We start from the raw sequence: 23,920 nt of genomic DNA on the forward strand, positions 1-23,920 counted from the left end.
TGAGGAAAATCACCTTAGTAGCTGAATGAAGGATGGACTGAGCCAGGCAGTCTGTTGTAATAGTCTAGGGATGAGGTGATGAGAAACTGCACTTTTGTTGTTTAGTCATTTGAGTCATGTCCAACTCTTTGTGACCCCATTTGGGATTTTCTTGACAAAGATATTAGAGTAACTTTGTCATTTCCTTCTCTAGCTCATTTTACAAATGAGAAACTAAGGCAAACAGGGTTAAGTGGCTTGCCCAGGGTCACACATCTAGTGAGTGTCTGAGGCCAGAATTGAACTCAAGATGATGAGTTTTCTTGACACCATACCCAGCACTTTATCTGCCTCACTGCCAAGGGCTTGCAATGAAATGATATAAGTAATAATAGCATGGTAAATCTAGGGAGTAAAATCCCATCTAAGTAGAAATGAATCATAGATCCTTAAAATCCAACCTCCATTCTCCATGTAGCAATCCTCTTTTGGAACATCTCAAATAGATGATAAAAAATATTATTTCCTGAATATTCTGGGCAAGGGAGTTCACATTTTTTTAATAAACCCTTACCTTCAGTTTTAGAGTCAATACTATGTATTGGCTCCAAGGCAGAAGAGTGGTAAGGGCTAGACCATGGGGGTTAAGTGACTTGCCCAGGGTCACACAGCTGGGAACTGTCTGAGGCCAGATTTGAACCTAGGACCTTCCATCTCTAGGTCTGGCTCTCAATCCACTGAGCTACCCAGCTTCCTCCTGAGCTCACATATTTAAAAGGAAATCCATTTCATGTCTGAAGAACTGTAATTGATAGAAAGTTCTTCCTTATGTTGGGCCCAAACCAAATTCTAGATAAGTTACTCAGTTCTGTCCTTTGGAACTATGAAGAATAATAAGTCTAATCCCTCTTTTAAAATGATTATCAGATATCCCTCTTCTGGAATAGTTATTAGACATCCAATTAAAACATCTAATTGTTAGCAGTATAAAATTTCTTAATTGTAAGGGAAATACAAAGATACTATAAGTTTCCTTATTTTGTATTCTATGTATGTATCTATTAACAAAACCTATGACTGAATTAATTTTAGGCCACTATTCCATTTGTTGACTTATATTTAAAATATAGTCCACTAAAAGCATAAGTCTTTTTCACACCAAGAGTTTAACAGCATTTTCCATCCTGGGTATTTACTACTGATATTTTCAACCCAAATGTAGATCTTAAGATAAAATGTAATAAAGATAAACTTAACACTATTCAGCCCTTAGTCATTTTATAAGTTGAGATCTTTAGAACACCTAAATCCCATCATTTGACATTTTAGTTATCACTCCCAGGATCAGTTACCTGCAAATTTTGTAAACATCTCATATACATCTTCATTTAAGCAGCTGATTCCTTAAAATGCACAGAATCTAACTCCTTCAATATCTATTTTTATTTTATCTTGTTTGGATGATCAAGAACCAGTGTTGCATAGCAGATAAGAGGGATGCCCTTGGAATTCAGAAGACTGGTTCTGTGCTTTAGGTAATTCTCTCTAAGATTATAAATTGCAGAGCAGGTATTACCCACATTGTTAGCAAGAAATTCTTCACCAGGGAGGCTTCCCCTGCCAGGGAAATCATAGTCTAGTACTTCTCCATATCCATGTATAGTTTAGCTTTCTACACTATATTATATACCCCCCTACTTTCTAAAATGCGATATAAAACATAATTATTCTTTCCTAATTGCTTTATAGTCATTATGAAAATCAGTAATCATAGTTGTGGCAATACAATTATTCCTTTAGGACTGGCTTTCTCAAAATTTCTATGTGTTGTCTCTAACAAGTTTACACCAGTTAGTGATGGGCAAAAGAAAGACAAAAAGAATATCAACAATACATTAAATAAATACACAAAAGAAAGCATGTGGAAGTGCAGGTGGAAAAACACAAACAAGTCAGTCTTGTTACTATTATGTTAAATAATATACACTTCTTATAAATTGTAAAAATAGCAGTCCATAATTTCACATATTCTTTTATGTTCTTTGTAAGTTTTAGTTAACAATCATTTATTAAATACTTAGTATGTGCCTAGCACTGAACTAAGAGTGGGGCTACACAACAAAAGAAGAAAAATACTCAACTATGTCCTAATAACTTCCTACCAAAAAAAAAACCCAACTATTAACAACTAAAATAATATAGAATAATAATAGGAGTGGATCAGAGAGGGAAGATTCTCACATTAAAGAGGATTAGGAAATTACTTCTTGTAGAAGGTAAAATTTTTGCTGAGACTTAGAAGCCAGGAAAGCTAAGAGACAGATATATAAGGAGGGAGAATTATAGGCAAGTGAAAAACCAGTGAAAATGTATGGAGTCAAGAGATGAAGTATATTTTGTATAAAGAACAGCAAGGAGACCAGTGTCATTGGATCAAAAAAGTACGTAGAAAGGAATAAAAAGACTGAAAAGACAGGCATGAAAGAGGTTATGGAGGGCCTTAGAAGCAGAATTTCACATCTGATTTTGGAGATCATGGGGAACCACTAGAGTTGACTGAATGGGGGAGGTTGGGTAGGAAACACAGTTTAAACAGTTCTTGGCAACACATTGAAATATGAGGGAAAAGGATAAAGAGTAAAGAACGGTACCTAGATTACAAGCCTGGAGACTTGGGAGGATGATAGGTATCCTTATTAGTAAAAGGAAAGTTAGAAAGAGGAGAGTAGGGGAAAAGATGAGATCAGTTTTGGACATGTTTAGATAAGGATATCTGAAATATCCAATTCAAGATGTCCAATAAGTAGTTTGAGATGCAAGATTAAAGTCATAAGAGTTTAGGACCGATCTAAGAATCAGCATGGAGGAGATAATTAAATCCTAAAGAGCTGAGTAGATGAAGAGCAAGGAGAAGAGGGGAAGGAAGAGAGGAAGGGAAGAGAGGAAAGGGGAGGGAGGGATAGGACAGGGCAGGAAAGGGAAGAGGAGAAGGATAGGGAGGGAAGAATAGAGGAGAGGAGAAGGGAGAGAGGCCCAGGCCAGAGCCTGATCTGGAAGAAAACACACAGCAAAGAAGATTGATAAGGGGTGATTGGACATATATAAAGAAGATAAAAACCTAGAAAGAACAGATATCAAAAAGAAAATAATTATTTACAGTGTTTTTAAAGGCTGCAGAAAGGTCAAGAAGGATGAGGAGTGAGAAAAGGCCATTAGATTAGACAACTAAAAGAGCACTGATAACTCTGGAGTGATTTCAGTCAATAAGAATGTGGTCTAATCCACTCCGACCAAGATTAAAACATTGCCACAAAATTAATACAGGAGTGAAAGAAGCAACAAAGAGACAGTGAAAGATAATCAGAGAACATGTAAGGTAGTGGGTTGAAAGGAGAGCAGAGCCAACAAGAGGCTATAGCAAGGAGGGAAGAGCAAGCCACAACCCCCCACCACCATCTGCTCTCAAAGGTTCTGAACTTTAGCTCAAGCCAACATACAGACCCTGAGATCCTGCTAGGGCAAATACAACAACTTGGTACAAGCCAACCCACACCCCTTGAAATTTTAAACCTGTGGAAAAGTCCAGAGTTCTAGCACAGGGTAATCTAGGCTGAAGTTAGCTGATCTGTGTGGGCCAAAAGCAATACCAAGAATCCCAGTCTGGGCTTGGGATGAGGACGTAGTTAACAATTTAGGGTGAGGACACAGTTCACATTCCTCCCCCCACCCCCAACATCTTTTTGCCCAAAACTAAGGGCAGAGCTCCAGGACAGGGCAATCAAGGGTGTGCCTGACTGAATCAAATACACTGTGAGACCAAAAACTTGAGACTAAGCTTGAGGCTAGAATTTGATCAGCCCCTGTCCTGATCAAGTTCAGAGTGAGATCAAAGGTTTACACCCAAGCCTGAAGAAAGTCTTTAAGCTATCAGCATCTCAAGAGTCAATGAATCAGCAGGGGGAAGGGGGCTCTCAGAGCTCTCGGCCCTCAGACTATCTATAGGCTAGTAACCACCCAGAAAATAAGCTGAGAATAATATCAAGAAGGACTGAAGTTTAAGAGGGTACTACCCTAACTTCCCAGAAAACAGAGCTTACATAGGTAGGAATTAGATAGGAATGAGCAAACAACCAAAAAAGCACCTAACTCTAAAGAATTTCTATGGAGAAAAAGAGCAAGGTACAAACACAGAAGGGGACAGTGAAAGGAAACCCATGTAAAGTCCAAAAGAAAAATATGAATTAGACACAGATTCTGGAAGACTTCAAAAAAGGCTTCAAAAACCAATTGAGGGTAGCAGAGGAAAAGTGGGAAAGAGACATGAAAGTGATACAAGAAGAAACGGGCCAACTGAAAAAGGAGTACCAAAAACTGACAGAGCAAAGGCCTTAAAAATCAGAATTCACCATCTAGAAACAAGTGATTTATGAGAAATTAATTTACAATAAAGCAGAATCAAAGGAATAAAAAACAGGAAAATATGAAATATCTTATTGAAAAAATAACTGACCTAGAAAACAGATCCAGAAGAGACAATTTGAGAATTGTTGGACTACCTGAAAGCCATGATCAAGAAAAAACCTTGGACATCACATTATAAGAAATTATCAAAGGGGGCAGCTAGGTGACTCAGTGGATTGAGAGCCAGACCTAGAGGCCGGAGGTTGTGGGTTCAAATCTGGCCTCAGACACTTCCTAGCTGTGTGACCCTGGGCAAGTCACTTAACCCCCATTGCCTAGCCCTTACCCCTCTTCTGCCTTGGAGTCAATACATGGAAGGAGGAAGGAAGGAAGGAAGGAAGGAAGGAAGGAAGGAAGGAAGGAAGGAATCAAAGATAGAGATCCTCAAATAATATAAAATTGAAATTGAAAGAACTCACAGATCACCTCCAGAAAGAAATCCTCAAATGACAACTTCCAGGAATGTAATAGCAAAATTCAAGAGCCACAAAGCCAAGGAGAAAATACTTCAAATAGTCAGAAAGAAACCATTCAAATACCATGGAGCTAACCATCAGGATCACTCAGGACCTAGCAGCTTCTACATTAAAGGATCAAAATATGGAATATGATATTCAAGAAGGCAAAAGATTTGGGTTTACAACCCAGAGTCACCTATCCAACAAATCTGAGTATATTCATATTCTTTCAGGGGGAAAAATGGACATTCAATAACACAGAAGATTTCCAAGCATTCCTGAGGAATAAGCCAGACCTAAACAAAAATTTGAAGTCCAAACTCAAAACACAAGAGAACAAGAGAAGTCCAAAAAGGAATGATGAACTAGAAGATTTCTATGTGAACAGGAAAGACCTCCCAGAATTGATGTGGAGGGAAATGAGCAGAACTAGGAGAACATTGTACACAGAAACTGAAACATTTTGGCATAATCAAATGTAACAGACTTTTCTACTAGCAGCAATGCAATGATCCAGGACAATCCAGAGGTACTTATGAGAAAGAATGCTATCCACATCCAGAGAAAGAACTGTGGAAGTAGAAACACAGAAAAAAAACATATGATCAATCATGTGGTTCAATGAGGATGTGATTGGGGTTTTGACATTAAAAGATTACTCTATTGCAAATATGAATAATGTTGAAATAGGTTTAGAACAATGATACATGCATAACTCAGTGGAAATGCTTGTCAGCTCCGGGAGGGGGAAGGGAAGAGGGGCAGGAAAAATCATGAATCATGTAACCATGGAAAAATATTCTAAATAAATAAAACATTTTTTTAAAAGAACGTGGTCCAAAGTCAAATTGGCAGAGATTTAAGAAGAGCTAAGAGAAAAAGGAAGGAAAGGTAATTATTACAGATGGCTTTTTCAAGGAGGCTAGCCCTAAAAAAGATATGAGATGATGAAGGAATGAGAGAAAGTGAGATTTTTAGAAAGAAGCAAACATGAGAATATTTGTTAGCAGGAGGGAAGTAGCCAATACACTGAGAGACTAACAATAAGTGAGAGTGGAGATGACAGGAGTCAGGTTTCTGGAGAAGAAAGGATGGAATGGGATCACTTGTGCAGGTAGAAGAGTTAGTCTCAGTAAGGGAAGGAAACATCTCTTCTTGTGAGAGTGGAGTAAAGAAGAAAGTGCCAGAAAGGAGGAGGGGAGAAGAGAGAATTGTTAGAGAATTTCTCAGTAAAATATTAGGCAAGGTATTTGGTTGATGTTTGGGAAGGAGAAACCAGGGGAGCTTTGAGGAGCGTATAAAAAAATTGCAAGAGCTTACTGTGATGAAAAGGATGGTGAGTTAATTAGGGAGATCAATGTAAAAGAATTGCCTTGCCATGGTGAGGGCCCAATGAAACTATATAATATAAATTTAGAGTGGATCTAATCAAAAAGATTTTGTGTTTTTTCCCGCCTCATTCAGTAGCAGATGTGTAGAAGTGAAGGCAATGGTTTGTGGGAGTAATCCAAGGCTAAGGCCTGACATGGCAAGATCAGCAATATGATAAGGGGGCAAGATACTCAAAAGAGGATAATACAGAGTTGAGCTGGTTCACTAAATGGTCAAGATGGAGAAGAGAACAAAGTGTAGCTAGTTCAAAGATGATGCCCTGGGAAAGAACTGTGAAGGGATGGGAGGTTATACCTTTGCCAAATTTGTAAGCAGGTGGACAATAAATTGTCTATTGATTATAATGCAAAAAAGGTGATAAAATCTTACTAGGTAACTAAAACAGATAATATAAAGAAATTTTTTTAGCACTTTGATCATCAGTTGCTCAGGTGACAGACCTAACTTTCCATTCTCTGGTTCTCCAAATGTGTAGAGCTCACCCTCTACAGTGGAAGATTAAAGAGAATAATTGATCACAATTTGTCCAAAAGCTAGTATGGGACCACTTTCTTGCTAAAATCAAGTATGCATCCTAACCTAGGTCTATGTTCATATGTTCAGTGAGTTCCAAAGCATCCTTCATATAAAAACTACAAAGCAAATTTAACAAGAAAAATTAACTAGATCTAATACTACTGCAATAGACATAAAGCTTCTCCAAAAAAAGAAATGAAAATAATAATCACCATATATTAAATAGGAAGTGGAGATATGTGTCCATACTTATGTATGTACAGAGACACATAGAATAAAATGAAAGCATTTATGACATTTTTATCTTTGAAAAACTAGGTCACAAAACAGCCCACATCAAATTTATAGTCATTAAAATAAAGTTATAGTCAAAATGATACTGAAAATGGCAATAGTTTTAGTAGCAAAAATTGCTTCTATTCATTTTTTCCCTATCTCTTTAACCATTTTACAGAAACAGCAAAAGCTTTCTTAGCCAGATAATATAAAAGGATTTTTATTACTACAGACTAAAGCACATATTAGAGATTATCTGAAAGTCTAAAGTTATTCAGGCCTATCAACAGTAAATTTCTTATTTACCAGAACAGAAAAAAATGCAAAATCAATACAAAATTCTTTTGGGTACCTACCTGTTAAAGCTACTGTATGCCCTCCACCACAAGCCACTTGATTCACCTTTCCTGGAATTCCAAGAACCAACTGAGGAATTCTATGATTTTTCAGTTGCTCAGGTGACAGACCTAACTTTCCATTCTCTGGTTCTCCAAATGTGTAGAGTTCACCCTCTGCTGTGGAAGATCAAAGAAAGTGATTAATCATAATTTGTCCAAAAGCTAATACAGGACTATTTTCTTTCTAAAATCAAGTATGCATTCTAACCTAGGTCTATGTTCATATGTTCAACAGTGATTCTCAAAATATGAACTTTAACAAGTCATTTATTGTTCTGGGTTAGACCTCACATTTGATTCATTTTTAACTTTTCAAATTTCAAGAAGGCTATGAAGCCAGGTGATTTAAACTAAAAGATGTTATAAAACACAATAATATAAAATACCTTACATTTCATTAAGACATCTAGGATCAAGGAAGTTAACAGTCCCATTATACTTTAACTCATTCTGATCACATCTGAGAGCAACATTCAGTTATCACATTTTAGGAGAGCTTCTAGAGGACAATGACCAGAATGGTGAAAGGTCTGAAGATCAGGCTAAATGATGAATTAGAACAGTGATTCCCAAAGTGGATGCTACTGCCCCCTGGTGGGTGCTGCAGCGATCCAGGGGAGTGGTGATGGCCACGGGTGCATTTACCTTTCCTATTAATTGCTATTAAATTTTTTTAAAAATTAATTTCTAGGGGACTAATGTGATAATTGGATTAAGTCTACACTGCCCATCTTTAGATTTAATCACCAAAGGTGAGAGCACCTTCCAATTCTGGGAGATCCTAACCCACGTGTGCTAGAGTGAGTAACGAATCAGAATCAATGCACTGCCCCCTTCACTTTCTATGAGAAAGCATCTATTGTGATTAGTCACGAAGGTTAAGGGAAGGCACTGGAAGTGACATATATGTGACCCCTTCCAAAGAGGAAGGGGAGTGAGGCTGCGACTGGTTTGGTGAAGGAGACCTGAGGGAGCTTTGGTGGTTTGTGACCAAGACTGTTCCACGTGGTGAGTTTAAAGACTGAATTTTCCTGAACCTCTATTGGGAAACTTCCTTTTACAGACTCTGTGAGTGGAGTTTGCTCCATTCACCTCCGGGCCTCAGGTCCTTTAACCCTCAGCTGAGGGCTAAGATATACCTGGACTAATCAGTGAGATAGATTCTTAATGTCTTTCTCTCTCTCTTCTCTCATGTAAATAAATTTACATAAAAGTCAATTTTGATTTGAGATTATTCTTAACTGAGGATTGATAATAGTTCAATCCTCTGGTGACCATCTTTAATATTCTGAACCCGTAAAACCCCTTTTTCTCCCTTACACTAAGTAATATTTTTTTCGGAAAGGGGGCGGTAGGCCAAAAAAGTTTGGGAACCACTGAATTAGAACCTTGAGAAAGACTTAAAGGATGGTGGGACAGAGGAGTGGAAAAAGAATGGCAGCCATCTTCAAGGGTCTAAAAGGGTTGTTATGTTAAAGAAGGTACAGAATTGTTCACTTAAACCCAGAGGCAGAACTAGAAGCAATAGGTACAGAGATAAATGTAGCTTTGATGTAAGGAAAACCTTCCTAACAAGGAAAACGATTCCTAAGGCTGCCTCAGGAAGTGGTGGGCACTCACGATGGAGGTCTTCAAGCAAGAACTTGATCACTGTTATCAGATATGTTGTATATGCTAGATAGCACAAATTTTTACTGCATTGTTCATATATACATACATGTATGTATGTATGTGCATGTGTGTATGGTCTTCCCCATGTAATGGGAAAAGGATAGAGATAGGATAAGATTAAGAAAAGTGGAAGGCTGTCTTTAAGGCACATACTAGGAACTCAAGGGAAAGAAGTTTAATAGGCAGAAGGCAGAGGAGGAACAGTTTGGAAGTGGCATCTGCTACAGTAGTGACTTCCTGTAGGAGGTTAGGGGCTTTCTGTCCCAGGAATGGTGGAGGAAAGGCAGGCTTTTCAGAGCCCATCTACCTCAACCTGATTGTGGAGAAGGAGTATACCCATAATTCATCTTGGAGGTACTCTGTTTGATTTGGTGGAACTCTGTTTAATTTGGAAAGATCTAGAAAAGGATCTGACCACACCTGCTATGCTTTTCAGAAGGTTTTATCTAAAAAATCCTGTCAGATCAGCTTTGAGGTTTTACCTCAAGGGTCAGACGCCCTGGGGTGAACTTAGCTGTTTGAGCTTAATCATAACAGTTTTCAGAGTCAGCTTTTGGTAAATAAATCTAATCAACTACTGAGGGTCATATATAGGTAGCTTAGTAAGATTTTGAGGAACACCTAAATAGAAACATGGAGCTACTAAGTTAGCCCGAAGACCAGAAGGCTCCCTCTTGGGAGGGATGTAGAGGATTTGGGGAAGCTAGCTAGATCCCTTAGCGTTAGGGACCCCTCATTCTGATCCTCAGTTTGTTTCCCCTCTAAAAATAAGATACGGGTTTTTTTTTAATACCAATTGTCTCCAAGGTGTTTGTACAACTGGTCCAATGAGAGAAAGTGATTCTGTTTCACTCTCACTAACCAGAGTTTAGAATACCCAGCTGGGTATTCAGGGGGATCCCTAAGTGGATCTACCACTATCCCATCTGGCTTTCTCTCCCTCTATTCTTTTTTTACCCATCAGATGCAAAAACAATTTTTTAACATTCATTTTTTTTAAATTTTGTTCCAAATTCTCTCCCTTCTTCCCACCCCTTCCTCTCTAATTCCTTGTACTCCCTCCCTCCTTAAAATAATAAGCAATCTCATATAGATTTTATATATGCAATCATGTAAAACATTCTTCCATATTAATCATTTTGTCATGCATTGTTTTTCCTTATTTGACTAAGAGCACATAAATGGAAACAGTTAAAAATTTAAACTGTTTCTGCCAAAGATCAATGTCACTTATTATTTATAAGTCTGTTACAAAGTTGAAAGTTAAATTTACATTACTTAACTGGATATAATACAGGTCTTAGCTACTGATGATTTTTTTAAATGTTTCTCTCCCTTCTTTTTGCTGTAACAACATATATTAGTACCATCCTGATGCACATTTGTGAAAATTTTGATTTAGTTTAAATTTATGCTGCTTTGAGATCATCTTCTGACATAATTTCTTACATGGAGTTTTAAAAAATCCTTGTAGGTGCTGTTTCATAATAGTTATTTAAAAGATATAGTCATTTTAAATGATTAAATAGCAATATATTAAAACAGTAGCAGAAAACCTGAAAAAAAGTAGGATTCTAAGTATTTTCAAGGTTCTTACCATTTTCCATGTGTAGGCTATAACCCAAGTTGCTGAGCCCTGAAGTCTGAAGGGGATGCTGAAAGTGTTAAGTATAAATCTTCCCAACAAGAAGAATGTCACTGGAACTTAGAGCTCATCAAGTTCAACTTTCTTATTTTGCAGTCAAAGCCACAAAGGCCCAGAGAGATGAAGCGACTTACCCAAGGTCACACATACCCTATAGGTGACAGAGGCAGAATCTGAACTCAAATCCTCTGACTCTAAATTCAGGGCACTTTCTATTTCATCATGCTGCCCCTCCCTTTTATTTAACATTATGCCATTCTCTTGCTGTTTTTCATATGTGCAAACACAGGACCCTTATACTTAAGGATCCTATTTCTCATTCAGAAATTTCTGAATGAAACAGAAAGCCAAATGAGAGTCCTCATGCATGCAGTTCAGAAAGTTGCATAGGGTTGTGTATTGGGGTAGTCCAAGTTCTAGGTTCTAGCCCAGTAGACATTGGCAGTTAGTACTCTTGACTCTCAACTTAACACTCACAAAAAAGGACCGAATTAGTTTTCAGAGTGTAAGTTAAAGCAATTATTTCCTGCTGAAGATATACACAAACACATGTATATTAACACACATTTACAGACATATATATATATGTATACATATATATATATATTCCCCCCCTTTTTTATCCCAAATAATTAAATATTGTTAAATACTGTTAAAAAATATTTTATGCTATGGAGGGAAGGCTGGCTTTGAAACCAGGCAAGTCTGAGTTCAAGTCCTGCCTCTAACACATAATGACTGTGACTTTTCCCAAGTCATTTAACTTCTCAGTGTTCTAGGTAACTCCCTAAGATTATTATTTACAGAATGGGTGTCAGTATTAATTGGTTGAGAGATTTTTCTCATCAGTGTATGCAAGGCCTATATCAATGAGATCTACAAGTTCAGTATCAATGCCTACTCCCATTTTACTTTATTTTTTCAAGGATTTTTTCTACTACTGATTGTGACAATGATCAAAGAAGAAAGTAGACTTTCTGATCTTTTGATATGTATACCGCTTAAAAGCCTAACACTGAAGGGATGAGTAAGAGAGAACACTGGCAGCTGATCAGTTTTATAGAGGTCACTACTCTAAATGGCTGCTTTTCTAGAGCAGCAGTACCACTTTTAATATCGACTTTCTTTCTTCCTCTTCCATGTACACAAGTATAATATACAGACAAGAGTACCCATAATATACATAAAGTGAAATAGGTAAATTGAACTAAAGAATAAATACTAAATGTATTAATAGGACACAAATGATTTTGAGGCCAAACATTCCAAAGAGTAAAAAAGCAAAATCCAAGACAATGGCAATAAAAGAAAAATGAGGACAATTAACTAGTTCAGCAGAAAAAAATTCACTATATCCATATGCATTAAAATTATGATTTTAGATATCTTCTAATGTGAACAGAGGAAGTTGCGGTTCCTAAGAAAATTCCTTCATCAGCCTCAAAGGTCTATTATTTTCCCCACCTAATCCCTTCCTTTTATAACAAGAGATAACAGTGGACAAAAGGCAAGTCTAATTAATGTCCCTTGGGTTTTTGAAATTATTTCTTCTGGGGAGAGGAAGGAAAGATACATAAATGACAAGTGGAAGAAGAAGCAAGGTTCACAGGCTTTTTGCCCAGAATGGTCCACAAAGTTAAAGAACCATGGTTATTAAGAGGTTTCCACCGTACCAGTGTATTAATTTGCCTAATATATGCCACGTTCATTTACAAAGTAAATGTAACAAAGTAAAACTTTTAAAATATTTCATTACAAGCATTATTATCTGTTATATTACATTATTACTACAAAGCTTCACAAGTTATACTTTGGTTACATCAGCAAAATGGAAATTAACTATCTTACTAGTTACAAAGGCTGAATGGTAATATCCACAAGAGATCCAGGAGATAGGTTTTCCGATGGTCACTTCAGAAGGGACACACACATTAGCTTCTTCTGCTAGACCAATTTGCCCTTCAGAATTGTCACCCCACATAAAAAGGACCCCATCCTCTAAAATGAAAAGACAAAGGGAAAAAAGGCTTAAAACAGCATGCTAATAAGCTAATAAGCATTTCCAGGAAATTTTGTAACAATGTATTTGCATGCTTTGAATAATCGATAATTCCAAGAAAAAAATGTCACCTAGACACATATTTAAACTTAGTATTTAAAATATTAATATTTAAGTTAAAATATTATAAATATTTAAAATATTATTCAAAATAACCTCTATTATGTAGTTTAATTTCCATAAATAAGTGCTTATATAATGACTAAAGACAAAGAATTTTATTATACATTATATCAGTCATATTCATATTTTTCAATCCAGTTAACAAGATAAATAGGATCCTCATGTTCTTATATCTACTGTTTCCTTATCTAAATCACTTTAAATAGAATTTTTAAATAGAATTTTTTTTCTCTTCACAAAATTAAAATCTGCAACTAAGGGGTTCCCTGTTGAAAGAGGTTATACTATTCCTGTTCTTTGAGTGCACTATGGGAGTGTTAGTCTTGACCCTCAAAATGAATGCATACTAAAGAAAGGAAAAAAGAAATTACTACATATCTGACTATATCATTATTTGTGCTCAGTGTTATACATATTTTAAATATGTAACAAAAACAAAAATATTGGTAAATATGATACTTTGAACAAATAAATATGTTTCAAAGAAGACTATTCAATTACATATGGATAAACTTTGTGATTAAAATGTGATTCCCTGGAAGAGATTAAACTTAAAACTTTAAAAGAGGCTTCCATTATTTCAGAAAATATTAAAATAGTTTAAAACTTTTTCGAATAAAAGACATTAAATAGCAACATCTAAATGCATGATGTTTTCTAATTCCAAAGAAATCGGTCTAATAGTTTATGACTGCAATCTATTTTCAACTACTTGGAAAATATAAGTGAATATAAAGAATATACATTATGGAAAGAAATACATATTTCTATGAAATAAGAGGGAATAGAAATGCTATCCTCAGTTTAATAAGTATTTGAGAGTCCTGATTGAAAGACAGAGAAATCTTATGATTTCAAAAAGGGCAAAAAAAAGTCTTAAATCTACTCAAGCTATAATTAAAATGCAAAATGTTTCTTTTGAGGAAAGAAAAAACAATTCCATCAAAGTTACTTTTTGATGGGGCAATAAGCATCTCTATATTTAGTGGTTCGTGAGCCTTACCAGTTAGTGCAGCTGAAGTGTTGGATCCAGCAGAGAGCTGTTTTATCTTGTGCTGTGCTGTAAAAAAGCTGACTAGCTGAAAAGTAGTTCTCTCTTCAGTGTCACCAAGTCCCAACTGCCCTTCACTATTACCTCCAGCTGCATAAACCTTTCCTTCTTCTGAACAGAGAAGAGAATGTATAAGTACTTTATGTTCACCCTTACTATGCAATAATAAATCAAAAGATACAAAAAGTTTGGCTTACAACTACAACTTCTTCAGTTAATCAGTTTAAAAACTAACATTCATTGAACAAATTTATTCAGTAACAAAAAAATAAAACTGAGAATATATATTTATCTGAGGTTAAATTTTTAAGTTCCTATATTAACCAGCAGTCAGGCTGTGTAATTAACCAGAATAGCATATATTTCTTAGTAAAGCCAAACTCCATTCACCTGGAATACAAAGGTTGAAGAATACTATCCAAATTGTAGACTATTTTAAATAGTTTTATTATTTTCTGCTTCCATATCTATTTTAACTAAAATGAAAATAAAGATGCAATAAATTGCATAAAAACAACTTTGAATAACTAATTACAAAAATAAAAATCTGATGTCATTCAGTTATTTCAGTACTTAAAAGAGATATGATTATATTATTTTGACACATGAAAAACTGATATTTGTGTGTTTGGATATGGTCAACTGGAAACCAACTATTGTATGACTAATAAATAAAAGTCCTTTAGTTCTCTGTTGCAATTTTTTTATGCTACAAACAATTTTGGGGAAATCTGCTATAATACCTTTAATTAATTAATTGAGTGATTGACCAATTAATTAATGTTTGCTTAGGAATCTTTTTTCATAGATAAATATTGTCCCAGTCATGCTCAATTGTCAAATAAATTCTAATGCAGTCATCTAATTTAATGGGGCTTTATTTTATTCTGTATATCCAGTGACAGTAATACAAATTTGCACCAATGATAAACAAAAATGAATGAGGAAAAAGAAAATTCTACACAACACTAAGCACAATCAGAATATTTGTACCTTGACAAATATTCAGAAATATTAAGTAGAAAAATTAATTCAATTCAACAAATTTCATAAAGCACCTACTATATACAAGCCACTATACTGGGGAAATAAAGACAAAATTAAATTCCTGCCCACAAGATTTCATTAGCTATTAAATTACATGCTAATAAAAAAATTTTCAAAATCTCAGGTTTCACTATAGCACGTTCACATAAAGAAATAACTTGTCATTTTTTATTTATTTTATTTTTAATCATATTTTACTTTTCTCCATTTACAATGTAAAAACAGTTTTTTTTTACTATTTTCTTAAATTTTGGGTTTCAAATTCCTTTACTCCTTCCCACCTTTCCTTCATCGCTCTCTCCTTCCCCCTCCTTCCTCCCTGAGATGGTAAAAAAATCTAATATAGATTTTAGTTGTGCAGTCATGTACAACATTTTCCCTTATTAGTTATTTTTGGGAACAGATCTCAAACAAAAAAAAAATATTAGTAGAAGGAAAGTGAAATATAGTATGTTTCAGTCTGCACTCAGATTCCATTAGTTTTTCTTGGAGGGCAGATGGTGTTTTTCATAGTGAGTCTCTGGGATTGTCTTGGATCACGCCCTTCCCAATTGACATATTAACGTCCCCAATGCTGACCAGTAGTTAATTTGTCAAAAGGGAAACTATGAAGTAGGAGGTTGAGGTGCTAAACAACTAACTGGTCATCAAGTAGCTGAGTTTCAAAGACTCCAAGATGGAAGAAAACTCAAGAGACCAACTCATTCCCAAAATAAGAATTCAGTCTACATCATGACCTCTTTGTGAAAGGGATAACCTCTAGTTAGGAAGAAACCTGACACAGCCCATTCTACTTTTAGTTAGCTTTAATTTGGGGGGGAAGTTTTTCCTGATATCAAGCTAAATTCACTGTTTCACAACTTCTACCTAATACTCTTACTACCATCCTTTGGGACCAAATAAAGTCTAATGCTTCTTACTTTACACATCACAGGTTTTCAAATACTGAAATGCAATATGTAGGTACCCTTTAAGTCTTATCTAAGTTCAATAATCCCACTTCTACCAATAGATCTTTATAATGCATGAACCTGAGACTCTTTACCATCCTAACTGGTCTCATATGGATATTTATTATTTTATCAATGCCCTTCTTAAGATGTGGAACACAGTACTCTAGAAGTGATTTCACTAGAGCAGAATACAGTAAAATTCTCACCATTTTCATCTTTGGTCTATGCCTCTCTTAATGCTCCCTGAGATACATAATTTCCTAGTTGTGATATCACAATGTGAATTTCTATTGACCCTATAATCCATTAAAAGCTCCCAATCTTTACATATGAATTGCTGTTTAACCATACTGATCCCAACTTATACTTATAAAACAGATGTCTGGAGACCAATTTATCATGTAATATTTGTTAAATACCTCCTATGGGTCAGGCACTATGCTGGATATTCAAGAGAGAAAAGGTAAAGCAAAATAATCCCTTTCCCTCTTAATGGGGAAAAGCAACATGTGCACATACAGAGATACTGTACTTACAAAACCGACAAAAAGTAAACTTGCTGTAGGGGTAGGGGCCCATGAGGAGCAGGGGAGACATTACATAGTTGGGGTGGCCAGGAAAGGTTTCATGCAGAAGATGGCACTTGAGTTAAGTAGAGGTGAGGAGGGACTTCCAGGTATTGGGAACAGCCTGAGCAAAGCACAAAGATAGAAGATGGAATGTTTGGTGCAGAATAGCAAATACATCAATATGGCTAGACCACAGTGTTCATGAAGGGAAATAAGCAAGACAACTGGAAAGGTAAAAAATGACAAGATTGCGAAGAGCTTTAAATGCCAAAAAGTTTATATTTTAATTTTGGAGGTAAGGAGTCAGCAGAGTTTCTTGAGGTGACATGATTAGATTCTCCTGTGCTTTAGGAGAATCACCTCAACGCTATATGTAGGGACTAGAATAGGAACAGTCTTAAATCAAGCAACCCAAAGAAGAGATAAAACTGCAACAGTTCGGTGAAAGGGATAGCCTGAACTACAATGATGGCTGTGTGTATAAAGAGGAGGTGTATATAAGGGAAGGAATGTGTAAAAAGACTGGAAGGACAAGAAGAGGCTGTGTTATGAAAAGATTAAAATGACAGAAGTTTAGATTTGTTTTTTAAGGTAATAAGGAGTCACTGGAGTGAGAGTCTGTGTGTATGTACGTGCGAGCTCATGCATATGATGTGATCTGACCAAACTTTTGCTTTAGCAAAATTATTTTGGTGGCTGTGAGGAGAAAGGATTAGATGGGGAGGAGAGCTTGAATTAGAGGACCTAATAGGAGCTCATTGTAATAATTCAAGTGAGAAATAGTTCAAGTGAGAGGTCAGGAACTAGGGTGGTAGTTGTCTGAATGAAAAAGAGAAACATATGCAAGAGATGTCAAGACAGAAATGATAAAGGTGGAGAAAAGGACTACTGCTTCAATGAATAGGATAATGATAACTACTGAAAGAGAAGGCAAACCTGCTAAGCCAGTGATGGGCAAACTTTTTAAAGAGGGGGCCAAAGGAAAGGAAATGCTCATCTGTCAGTCTGTTTCTAAGGCAACTCTTTCGAAGTTTCATTGTATTGTATCCTACTCATTGTATTAATCAGATTAGGAATAATGTCAGTCCAGATAGAACATTTTAGGGGGCCACATTTAGCCCGTGGGCTGTAATTTGCCCATCACTGTGCTAAGTTGTTACTTTTCCTTCTGTTTTATTTCCCAAGGAAAATAATCTTTGAACTAGAAAGGATGGAACAAAATGATAACTAGGAAGCTGATACCCAGAAGAGGCTTTTTATCATTCACAGATCATTTCTGAGCTTTTTAATACTATTGATATTTTTACAATACTATGTCTTGTTTTTTATTCATTTTCCATTATCTTCCCTTGATTTTATTGTACATGTCTTTACAATTTAAGATGATTGTGAATTCCTCTGTATTCATACAGATCTCTATAGAATGCTTTGTCTCTTCATTAGATTTATTTTTCTTTGTGTCTCCAAAATTTCATTTTAAATTACTTCCCATCCTTCCTTAGTGAACTTCCTCTTAAGGGTCACAGGATGGGCTCCTATGTGTTCTATTTCTGAACTCTTTTAAAGTTCCTTTTCCAAAATCTATAATGAATGTCAAGATTAATCCCAAACTTCCTCTCTCTCTCTCTCTCTAACAAATTCTAAAATGGTTCTCATCATTTATGCTCCAATAACAAGTTCCTCCTCATTGGTGAAAATCAGATTTAGAATAGTATTACCCCTTGCTGGTTCTTCCACATTTTGTGAAATGATTATTACATCAAGTCAAAAAAAATATTAAGCAGTTGTTTTTGGCAGAGAACTCCAGCAAATGGATAAATAGGTGAAATTTCCCATCATTACTACATCATACCTCTATTTCCTTTTTGCCAGGTTAGTCTGTACTCTCCTATCATGGCAATGCTGCTTCCATTTTTGCATCCACTGATCTTCACCCAGTTACTTTCCAGTATCTTTTCTCTACTACTTTCTGCATTACTTTATATGAAAATGTACTTTAATATATAATGCCATCTCACTCCCCTTTCAAGCCAGACTGGTGTTTTTAAATAAGTTATTCCACTTGCAAAGACAATCCCATATTTCTGAGGCTGAGTTTGTGCTTAATAATCACCAGTTCCTGGGCACCTCTTGTGAGCAGTGGAGAAGGAAGTGTGACAGCAGCAAATGGCCCTCGTGTACACAGCAAGTGTCAACACAAAAGAAGTTTAATGGATTTCTTCAAATGGCAATTTTGTAAATAAGAATCCTAGAAATTATTTAAATTCTGGCTCTAAACATTTCATTTTGCCAATTTTTTCCAATGGACAATGTAAGTCTGCCAAATATTTTCACTTAGAAAGTTTTATAATGCCGAATAAATGTTCAGTCAAAGTACATCTGCTTTATTTATGGAAGTGTGCAAAATCCACTTTTACAAGCCACAAAAAATAATATACACTACTGTACCTGTGTACACCAAGGTATGATTCCTTCCACATGCAGCAATTTTTACTTTTTCAGGTTTTAAAGCTAGCAAAATAAAGAAAAAATTTAGGTTATATCTAACAAATGAAAATTCATCTTAACTTCTAGAAAAATAATTTCCCTTTAATCATATCAACATATTAATCAGTTTCTCAATGACCTCAAATGCCTTCTACATGAATACAAATTTCTAACAACTGTCTTCAATTTTCTAATAAGCTACTACTTTCCATTTATCTAATCATTAGATTCTTGTAATTCTTTTATAATCTATAACTACTTAGGTTAACCTCATATTGACCTATTTTTTTTCCCTGTAACATGATAAGAGATTTGAGAACAAAAATACTATCTATTATTGACTATGTATACCCAGGGACTTACTTTTTTGACTATTATATAAAATTCAATCTAGACTAACATGAAAATAATTCACATTAAGATTATAACTTAGAATTAGAATTTCCACCAGCAAAAAAAAAAAAATCTTGTTTCTAGCCCTAAAATCCCAAACAAACCTTTTACACAAGTTGGCTTGTTGACTGTTGTCTTTGATCCTAATCCTAACTGGCCCCAGTTGTTGCTGCCAAACATATATAGTTTACTATTTCCTGAAAAAGAAGAGAAAATTAATAAAAATCTATCATCTTAAACATACAGTGTTAGACAAGATTACATACCTGTAAGTAGGCCATAACTGAAAAAAAAAAAACAAAAAACACTATATCTCATCACTTAATTGAACTCTTTTGTACTCCTACTCATGTTTAAATTATGTTGGGCAAAACAGAATTTCTACTGCACATTTTTTATATTATTAAAACCACAGATCTACTCTTAAAAAATTGTAGATAAGCAAAATTGGGACATTAATGCATTGCTGGTGGAGCTGTGAACTGATCCAACCATTCTGGCTGGCAATTTGGAACTATGCTCAAAGGGCTATAAAAGAATGCCTGCCCTTTGATCCAGCCATACCACTGTTGGGTTTGTACCCCAAAGAAATCATAGATAAACAGACTTGTACGAAAATATTTATAGCTGCGCTTTTTGTAGTGGCAAAGAACTGGAAAAGGAGGGTATGCCCTTCAATTGGGGAATGGCTGAACAAATTGTGGTATATGCTGGTGATGGAATACTATTGCGCTCAAAGGAATAATAAACTGGAGGAGTTCCAGGTGAACTGGAAAGACCTCCAGGAACTGATGCAGAGTGAGAGGAGCAGAGCCAGAAGAACATTGTACACAGAGACTGATACACTGTGGTAAAATCGAATGTAATGGACCTCTGTACCAGCAGCAATGCAATGACACAGGACAGCTCTGAGGGATTTATGGTAAAGAACGCTACCTTCAGAGGAAGAACTGCAGGAGAGGAACCATAGAAGATAAACAATTGCTTGAATGCAGGGGCTGAGGCAGACATGATTGGGGATGTGGACTTGAAACTACCACACCAATGCAACTAACAACAATATGGAAATAGGCCCTGAACAAGGACACATGTTACAACCAGTGGAAATGTGAGTTGGCCATGGGTGGGGGGAGTGCGGGGGGTGAAGGGGAAAGTAGGGGCATAAAGTATGTAAACAGGTTAAAAATGAATATTAATAAATGTTTAAAAAATTGTAGATAAGATTACTCATACTTTAAATTTAATAAGGGAACTTACAGTTAAAGTAAATTCTTTGGTGAGCCCTTTGGCAAAGCAAATAATCATCCCTTACTCTTTCTAGGTTTTTAGATAACAAATTGCTAAAAGCAGGTTACAACTGTAAAAATGTAGTAAAATAGATTTCCCAAATTTTATTTTCCCTGTAAAGGGTTTTACTGACCTGTTATAAGAGCAGTATGTTCATCTCCGCATGATAGATATGCAGGTATATCATTTTTTAACCAGAACTTGCTGGGAATATTTTCTGCAAACTTGCTTTTTCCAAACGTGAAAACAGCACCTGAATCTTTAAATATAAATATTTTCTGCTTTAGAATTTCTACTACATTGTCCACCAAAATGAAAACAAAGAAAATACTTCAATAATCCACTTATACACAGGTTTTCTCTCACCTAGCTGCTTCTACTCTGGCTTAATTTTATATCTTCATTCTTTTTTTTTCTTCATTCTTTTGATAATGAGTTGAATTTAATTTTCTTGAACAAATCTATTAATAAAGCAGCAGCTACGTGGCTCAGTGGATTGAGAGTCAGGCCTAGAAACAGGAGGGCCTGGGTTCAAATCTGACCTCAGACGCTTCCTTGCTATGTGATTCTGGGCAAGGCACTTAACCCCCATTGCCTAACCCTTATGGCTCTTCTGCCTCGGAACTAACACAAAGAACTGATTCTAAGATGGAAGGTAAGGACTTAAAAAGGAAAAAAAAATATTCTGAGAAAGGGTCTGTCAAAGGGTTCCATGACACACAAAAAAAGTTTAAGAACCTCTGCTTTGTAACTTATCCCCACTAATAGATCGCTATGTTTTCCTAGTAACAGTGATAGACACTTGATAACCAAGACCCTCACCATGTTCACATCTCACCTCATCTCCAGATTCCTCTAGTCTGAAATAAAATCCCTCTTCTCCTAGCTTTTGTGACAATTTGTGTCATTCATTTGGCAGTCATGTGTTACCCCATGACATGCTTTCTATTACTATTTCAAACTTTTAAATATTTTGTTATTTGTGTTCCAATTTTCTCAAGTAGACTTCAGAACTCAAAAACAAGGACTATGTCTTATAATCTTTATTTCTCTCCCTCCAAATATAAAGCACCCTAAAAATAAAAAATGATTACTAGCTAGTACTTGATTTTTAAAAATTTTTTTGTCTCACATCTTACAACAAAAAAGTTCTCCTATGGTACCAGTGAAACCTCAATCCTGGAGATTTTGTCACAGAACAGGAGCCTTTGGGCAGAGAAAGCCTCTTCCTAACTAATAGAGATGATAGAATTTCCGGAGCTGGTGTCAGTATATAATTACACATATGTCCACAGACTCTCTAAGAGGGAGAAACTGGGAAAGCCATGAACACAAAAAGCAAAGAAACTATATGCTTCTAATGGCTCCAGCCAATAGGGCAAACACTAGCCTTGCAGTGATCACATCATGATCACACATTTCAGGAAAGGAAGGACAGCAACAATGGGGGAGGGGGAAAAAAAAGCCTGCAAAAAAAAAAAAAAATCAAAAAAGAAATTAGTAAAATTGAAAGTAAAAGAACTATTGAACTGATAAATAAGACTAGGAGCTGGTTCTTTGGAAAAAAAAAACAAATAAAGTATTAGTTAATCTAATTTTAAAAAGAAAGACGCGAATCAAATTAACAGAATCAAAAATGAAAAGGGTGCTATCACCTCCAAGGAAGAGGAAATTAGGGCAATTACTAAGAGCTATTTTGCCCAATTATATGACAAGAAATATGACAATCTAGGTGAAATGGACAAATATTTACAAAAATATAAATTGCTCAGATACTCAGTGATGGGCAAACTTTTTAAAGAGGGGACCAAAGGAAAGGAAATGCTTATCTGTCAGTCTGTTTCTAAAGCAACTCTTTCGAAGTTTCATTGTATTGTATCCTACTCATTGTATTAATCAGATTAGGAATAATGTCAATCCAGATAGAACATTTCAGGGGGCCCACATCTGAGCCTGCAGGCTGTAGTTTGCTCATCACTGGTCCAGATTAACAAAAGAGGAAATAGAATACTTAAATAATCCAATATCAGAAAAAGAAATTGAACAAGCCATTAAGGAACTTCCTAAGAAAAAATCCCCAGGGCCTAATGGATTCATAAGTGAATTCTAGTAAACATTTAAAGAACAACAAATCCCAATATTATACAAAGTATTTGACTAAGCAAAGAAGGAGTCTTACCAAAATTTTTTATGACACAAATATGATACTGATTCCCAAGCCAGGAAAACCAAAAACAGAGAAAGAAAACCAGAGATCAATCTCCTTAATGAACATGGATACAAAAATCTTAAATAAAATAGTAACAAAGAGACAAGAGCAAGTCATCACAAAGATTATTAACAATGGAGACTATTCACCAGTTGGGATTTATACCAGGAATGCAAGGCTGGTTTAACATTAGGAAAACCATCCACATAGTTGACCATATCAACAACCAAAATAACAGAAATCACATGATTATCTCAATAGATGCAGAAAAAAACTCTGACAAAATACAACATCCATTCCTATGAAAAACACTAGAAAGTATAGGAATATAAGGACCTTTCCTCAAAATAATAAACAGTATTTATTTAAAACCATAAGCAAGTATCAACTGCAATGGGGATAAGTTAGAAGCCTTCCCAGTAAGGTAAGGAGTGAAGCAAGAATGCCCATTATGACCACTATTATTTAATATTGTATTAGAAATGTTAGTGGTAGCAATTAGAGAAGAAAAATTGAAGGAATAAATGTAGACAATGAAGAAACTAAATTATCATTCTTTGAAGATGATATGATGGTGTACTTAGAGAATCCTAGAAAATCAACTAAAAAGCTAGTAGAAATAATTAATAATTTTAGCAAAGTTGTAGGATACAAAATAAATCACATAAATCATCAGCATTTCTAAATATTTCCAACAAAAATCATCAGCAAGGGTTAGAAAGAGAAACTCCATTTAAAATCACTCTAGACAATAGAAAATATTTGGGAATCTATCTGCCAAGACAAACGAGAATTATATAAACACTACAAAGCACTTTTCACACAAATAAAACTAGATCTAAACAATTGGAAAAACATTAATTGTTCATGGATAGAATGAACTAACACAATAAAAATGACAATCCTACCTAAACTAATTTACTTATTCACTGCCAAACCTATCAAA

At 35.4% G+C, this 23,920-nt stretch overlaps 1 protein-coding gene across 1 annotated transcript in view; it reads right to left on the reverse strand.

Annotated features, from left to right (window-relative positions):
• RPGR (retinitis pigmentosa GTPase regulator) overlaps positions 1 to 23,920 on the reverse strand; it is a 105,441-nt gene that overhangs the window by 74,064 nt on the left and 7,457 nt on the right. Inside the window, exons 2-7 of the mRNA XM_044670162.1 lie at positions 20,899 to 21,024; positions 19,583 to 19,675; positions 19,047 to 19,109; positions 13,982 to 14,140; positions 12,645 to 12,794; positions 7,439 to 7,597 (exon numbers count right to left, since the gene is read on the reverse strand). Coding sequence (XP_044526097.1) covers positions 7,439 to 7,597; positions 12,645 to 12,794; positions 13,982 to 14,140; positions 19,047 to 19,109; positions 19,583 to 19,675; positions 20,899 to 21,024 — 750 coding nt within the window. The remainder of the gene's footprint in view (positions 1 to 7,438; positions 7,598 to 12,644; positions 12,795 to 13,981; positions 14,141 to 19,046; positions 19,110 to 19,582; positions 19,676 to 20,898; positions 21,025 to 23,920) is intronic.

The sequence above is a fragment of the Gracilinanus agilis genome, chromosome 3 (assembly GCF_016433145.1).
Source record: "Gracilinanus agilis isolate LMUSP501 chromosome 3, AgileGrace, whole genome shotgun sequence".
In the NCBI taxonomy this organism is placed as follows: Eukaryota; Metazoa; Chordata; class Mammalia; order Didelphimorphia; family Didelphidae; genus Gracilinanus; species Gracilinanus agilis.